At 44.2% G+C, this 6,339-nt stretch overlaps 1 protein-coding gene across 2 annotated transcripts in view; it reads left to right on the top strand.

Moving 5' to 3' along the window:
• Positions 1 to 6,339, top strand: part of RILPL1 (Rab interacting lysosomal protein like 1) — a 32,792-nt gene that overhangs the window by 551 nt on the left and 25,902 nt on the right. For both annotated transcript variants that reach the window (XM_019538894.1, XM_019538895.1), the window contains exon 2: positions 2,732 to 2,882. In XM_019538894.1, coding sequence (XP_019394439.1) covers positions 2,732 to 2,882 — 151 coding nt within the window. The remainder of the gene's footprint in view (positions 1 to 2,731; positions 2,883 to 6,339) is intronic.

Genomic DNA, 6,339 nt, shown 5'->3' with positions numbered 1-6,339 from the left:
AAGCTGCTGCTCCCCCTCCCGCCCGGGCTCCTCAAGCTCCTAAAACACTTGGCTCCCAGGCTCCTAAAGCTGCAGACTCCTAAATCTCCCGGGTTTTTAAAGCTCACCAAGCTGCTGCTCCCCCTCCCCCTCCCCCTGGGCTCCTGAAGTTCCCAGGTTCCTAAAGCTTTTGTCTCGCAGGCTCCTAAAGCTCCAGTCTCTTAAAGCTCCTAGCTTCCAGGCTCCTAAAGCTGGCTGCCCCCCCCATCCCTAGGCTCCTAAAGCCCCTGGCTCCTAAAGCTCTTGGTTCCTGAAGCTCCAGATTCCTAAAGCTCCTGGCTCCCAGGTTCTTAACATTCCTGAAGTTCCTAGCTCCTAAAGCTCTTGGCTCCTGAAACTCCCAATCGTCAGGTCCATGGGCACGTCCCAAGCTTTCCGGGCACGAGGCAGGACTTGAGGTCAACGTGTAATTTTTCCAAAGGTCCCAAAGGTGTTCCCCGTATTTTGCAGCAAGGAGCCGTGTGGCAGTGTGATCCTCCCCAGGAGTGCGATGCTGACTTGTCCCCAGACAGCCAAATCTCTGTCCTGGGGGTGACCTGGGCGGATGCAGTCTTCCTTCCCACCCCTGTCCCTTGCCTGCCTTTGCAGGCTCAGGGCGGTAGCTCTGGTTGCCCAGTCACTCTTTAGCCGTCTGCTGGAGTGAAATAGTTCCAGCCACCTGACTCTCTCAGGGGATGTCCTAGTGAACTGGATGCCTGGCTGGGGAGAGCTACTGTAGCTTGGGGCCGGCCAAGGGACTTCATACGTGCTGCTGAATGCCCAGCAGATAGCAATGTTCTCGCTTCATAAAATCACTGTATGTACAAGAGTGCCAGGCTGGGTCTGGGCAGCGGCACCAGAAACCATCCGTGTTGGCTGATATTCAGGGTGCGTGCACCAATAAGTCAGTGCGTGTTTCCAAAAGTTCCCAGGCTGTAGGTTGTAGCCATGTTGGTCTAAGGACATAGGCAGACAAGGTTCTTTGGGTGAATCTGGTATCTTTTATTAGACCAACTTAAAACTTTTAATAAAAGATATCAGATTCACCCAAAGCACCTTGTCTGTCCAAAAGTTCCCTATGCATGTCCCACCGTGTCATACTTGGCCCTGGGCTGTAGCATACAGACTCTCTCTCTCTTTCTTTCTCTCACCATATCTTTATCTCTCTATCTCTCTCTATATAGATCTATGTATATACAAATATAGATCTAGATCTATATAGAGACCTATATAGAGCTCTATATAGATTATCTATAGAGACGGAGATAAGGGATAGAGATTTTATAGTATAGATCTATAACCTATAGTGATGTCAAATTATCTGTATCAATATAGATAATTTGACAAGTGTTTCTCCCGTAGACCCAAATTATTTTGGGAAAGGATAATAATAATGGAGGTCATCACCCATGATACAAGGATTGGTTTCCGCTTCCTGTCTCCTCAGTTCTGAGGGGATAAGCTGTTCGGTTGGGTTTTTTCCTCTCTCTTTCTCTCTTTCTGATGCTCCTAACTGTGTGCGCTGGATATTGGATTCAAATTTATTTTGCATATTTTGGGACTGAAAATTGAGGGGAGAGTAGTTTCCTATCAAGAGTGCTTTCTGCCTGTGTTTGTTCCTCTGGGATGTGGCATGCCCAGTGGAGCGTGCTCCAGCCCTCTAGAGCTGTGCCCTGGCTTTTTAAAGCCTCATATAAGTGGAACTACTTTTGTGGAAAGCTAGCACATAGCTCAGCTAGGGTTTCCATGGTCTGAGCACAAGTATGTGTAGCGGCTGTGTTTAACAACAAACATGACGAGGGAACACAGACTGCCCACCATCAGAGAGTTCCTGCTTTGCGATGAAGATATATATATATTTTTTAAAGCAAACTGAGATAAGTATGATCTCCTTTCCTCCAGGATGTGTCTATACTTAGTGTCCTGATACGACCTTTATCGGGATTGGTAGCAGCTGCTCTTGACACAAAGTGTCATGAATAAAGGGAGTTGCTGTTTTGAACAGTTTTGCTGCTGTGGACATGGCTGTCACTTCAGAACAGCAGTATGTGAAAGGAGGCGTAGTCGAACTGTTAAAACACAGGACGAGGAACCCAGCACTCTGGTGCTGTCTCATTAAAACCACAAATATAATCAAATATTGCACCGCTGTCGCATACTCGAGACATAAATATGCTCCCTTTTTATATAGAGAGGATATTAATATACTCTTAAAATAAATCAGTATCCCATGTTCTGCCTGACTGACTTGTCTCGAGCGTGCCGGAAAGCCCATTTGGTGCTCTGTGTACCTTGAGTGTACAGATCATGATTTTGAAGATTTGGATTCAGTTCTCAGCTCTCAAAAGGACTTTCACCGGGAGCTGGGCAAGTCATTGAATCTATTTCTCACTTCCCAATCTGTGAAATGGCAGAAAGAATCCACCCTGTAGCAATCTTCCCTACTTAAATTGAAAATCCTTTTGGTGCAGGAATTCTCCCTCACCATCTACAGTGAAATTCCAATCACGGGTATTATACAGACACCAAAAAACTATATGCAGTTGGGGACCCCATTATTTTACTGGAGTGGTTTAAAGGATTAAAATAAAAAGAGAACGTTGTGGGATGTTGGTGGTTTCCTCTACAAAAAGCTTTGGTCAAAGCTGTGGTCTGCAAATAGCTTTGGTTGCTTATATCGGCATTAATGTTATGCTGTGACCTGGTCTTTTAGGAACTGGAACTGGTGGAGGATGTATGGAGAGGGGAGGCCCAGGACCTTCTTACCCAAATAGCTCAGCTGCAGGAGGAGAACAAGCAGCTGATGTCTAACCTGTCTCATAAAGACCTTAACCTCACAGAAGAGGAGTTCCAGAAACATGAAGGCAAGTTTAACTCTTGAAACTGCGTAATAGCTTGGCCTCTTTTCCTTCAAAAATGATTCTTGATCAAAGATGTGTGTTGTATCTACTGTATCTATTGCTGTCTATTCTTTTCTGGATAGATCGGGGAGGAGTTGGGGGAGAATCTGTGACTAAATCATGGAAGCAAAAGAAGGATTGGAACATCATTATTTGCTTGGAGGAGGAGAACAGTGAAAAGTAAAACTGCTGTTCTTTTGGTCGGGCATAATATTTTTTTTTCCTTGAGAATGGTATCTTGAGAAATGTTTTCCCTCTTTTTAAATAATGCTTTGTTTTTGTAGCATAGGTTCAGTCTCTTCATGTCTGTGCAAAACAGTAGAGAGATGCAAGTGAACTTGGACATGCAGTTCAGTATACTGGAATGTAAAGCAATTAGGCTCCGTTCTGTTAAGTCTGAAGAAAAACAACTAATTTATGATGAGCAGAGTTAGGAGTGGAGGGGGATCCTGCTTTGAGATATTGGCAAGACAAGACCATATGGTAAAATTTCAGAATTGTCATGGTCAAAGACCAAGGGAGAGAGTCATTATAGCAGAGAAATAACTCATCTGAGCTGGGCCTCACAAGTGGGAGCGGGGTTGTTATTCTGCATGCACATCTATAATGAGGGTAGCTGGTAAATCTTAGACAGAGCACCATGCATTTTAGAGACCTGACTAAAAATTGCCCAAATTGTAAGATGAAGTGGGTGGTTCTCATCTCAAGTATTAAATGGGGAGAAATCTTGTTAGTTGATCCCAGGCCTACATCAGGGCTGCGTGGATGGATCCTGCTGACTACTTCAAGGCTCTGCAGATCCCCAGGCTTCTTTCTTGCAAGATTGAGGCCTGTTACTAATATAATGGCCTGAGTTAAGGATCTGATTAGATGTCCAAATATTTAATTAAGAAAATAATTGTCGGCTGCGTAGTTGAAATACTACAGCCATTCACTTCGTATCTTGTGTAGCTGCAGACTAGGCAGACTGCAGTCAAGCAGCACATCCCAATATGAGTTACTACTTATGGCCAAGATTTTTTAAGAGATTAATGAATTCTGTGTTTCCAGTTCTCATGTCTACACTGAGACACTTAAAGGGGTGTCTCGCAGAGAAGTACTAAGCACCCTTTAAGGTACCTGATGGTGAGAACCCAGCATTATTAATCACTCTGAGCAATCTTTGAGCAGGTTCCAATTTTGAGAACCACAGCTCTCAACTGGGGCTCATAGTAGCCTCCAATAAATGCTAACGGATGGACGTTTCTCACTTAAAGAACACTAAAGTACAGGGCTAAATTCCATCCTTGGGTAGATGGGCAAAAAGTCTTCAGGCTGCAACCTGTCTTCTCAGTACTGAATCAAATCCTTAGACTGAGTACCTGTGGAGGAGTATAATGGAAGATTGCAATTAAAAAGCATGAAACCCCTTTAGCGTCATTAGTTCTTGAAGATAAATGCAGCTCTTCTGAGTCTCGTAGGCTGAAGTTGAGCAAGCTTTCACTATTATTGGAATTTAATTGACTGTTAATTGGGAAAAATGTCAGTGCTCAAAAAAGGGAGGGGGTGGGGGAGAGGCAGATGAGTCACAGAAGTAAAAGAACTTGACATGTTGCAGAGAGTCAGATTTCCTTTTGTTCTGCCTTCTCTCCTAGTTTTTTGGGTTTTTTTTTCCAATGGATAAACTCACTCAATGCAGTTTTAGTGTTTGTATTTAAATATAGTCATAAGCCTTGAGTTTAGATTGGCAAGCAAATGCTAGGCATGCTTTTCAAGGTTATTTTTACTTTAGCAGACGCACAGAAAAAACCTTCAGGAGTCAAATCTGGGGTATGGCAAAAAATGTTAGCAAACATCTCATTTACTTCAATGAGACCAGGATGTCTGTCAGACAAATATCTGTGTAACAGCGATGCAAAAGTAACTGTGAATCTGTTATGACTGGCATTGGAACTGGATAATGTAGAAGAACCTCCCATTGGAGAAGTGTGTCATTCATAAATAGAGCCAGACCTGGGACTCAAATCAAAGTTTCAATTTGGTTGAGAGAGAAATGCTTCAAAGGATTGTTTTCAGGGTAACCCATACTCTATGCATGCTGTCTGCGGACCCAGACACAGCTTTCCAAATCTCAGAGCTCATCAAGTCTAAGTAGATATAATAAGATTTCAGGTTAAGTTTTCATAACTTAGTACAGCGGTCCGCAACTTATTGCTCATAGGCAACACTTGGGCAATGAGGTCCTGGCTGCTGCTGGGGCATTCACAGGACATTAAAGCTGGGTTTGACAGGGGGAATAAAGGTGATGTTGCCTCCTGTGCATTGTTCAGTATTGCTGCTCGTGGACCACCAAAGGTTGAGGACCACCCCCTTAGCATGACTTGGTGCCTGTGATCATGTCTCCCCACTTAGTGGCTGGACCTGGAGTTTAACAGCCTGCCTGCCAGGCAGTTGAAGAAATCCAGTTTAAGTGGTAGAGGCTTGTGGTATGGGTGCATGTTAGGTCTCTAGTTCAGTTCCTGCTAATGACTGAGGCATGTGACTGTACCTAGCCTCAGCTATCTCCCATCTGAAAATACAGCTCTTCTGTGAGGCATCTTGAAAATAACTGGGGCTCGTGCTTTATTATCAGTGTAGGCAATGCAAGTCTACATTCAGTCATAAGAAGGTATATGTGGCTTCTTAGGGGGGTGGGGGAGAAAGAGTTACAACAAAGCCTTATCTTTTAGCAAAAGTTCCTTCAAAATCACTTTTAAACGAGCCTTGACAAGTGTGGTTTGGGAAGGGCAGAGCTGCTGCCATCCCTTTCTGAGCACTTTGGAAGTCAATGCTCAAACAATTAAAGGCACAATACTTTAGTAGCCTTGTTCTGTGAGGCAGGTCATCTGGCTTGAAGAAAGTGTCCTGTAATGAGTCAGCCTTGAGGCCAAAAGTGTGGAAGAGGGAAAAGCAGTAAGGTGAGCTACTCTTCTTGGAAGCCTTGAGCCGAACAAGGTTATTCGGAAAGTTGTGGGGCAGAAGACAGAGTTCAAAGGAGATGCGGCAGGATTCTGAGCAGTCTTATTAATGTTGCTCTTATTCACCAAATTAATCCTGTAAGGCCATTGGCTGAATGGTCCTTCCCCGGTGTAACGCCACTGGTGAATTTAGTTGAAGGCGCAGGGATGTGCTGTGGGAGAAGATCCTACACCCTACTGTCTCAGGTAGGATTGCGGCAGGACGGGCATATGTAGGAAGCTCCCAAAAAAGCTCTCTCGCACTTGTGTCCTAAAAAAGACTCTGTTCCAAATCCTCAAAAGATATTTAGGCCCTGAATTGCCATTGAGATCGGTAGAAGTAAAGTGCCCAAATACTAAGGTGGATCTAAGCCCCAGCCCTCTACTTCCCATCTGATCATGTCTTAGTTTTGGTTTGGGATTATATTTCAATCTCAGTTACTGAG

Source organism: Crocodylus porosus, unplaced genomic scaffold, assembly GCF_001723895.1.
Source record: "Crocodylus porosus isolate Cpor-Errol unplaced genomic scaffold, CroPor_comp1, whole genome shotgun sequence".
Classification (NCBI taxonomy): Eukaryota; Metazoa; Chordata; order Crocodylia; family Crocodylidae; genus Crocodylus; species Crocodylus porosus.
Note: the sequence above shows the minus strand (reverse complement) of the source record. Positions and strands in the feature narration are given on the sequence as shown.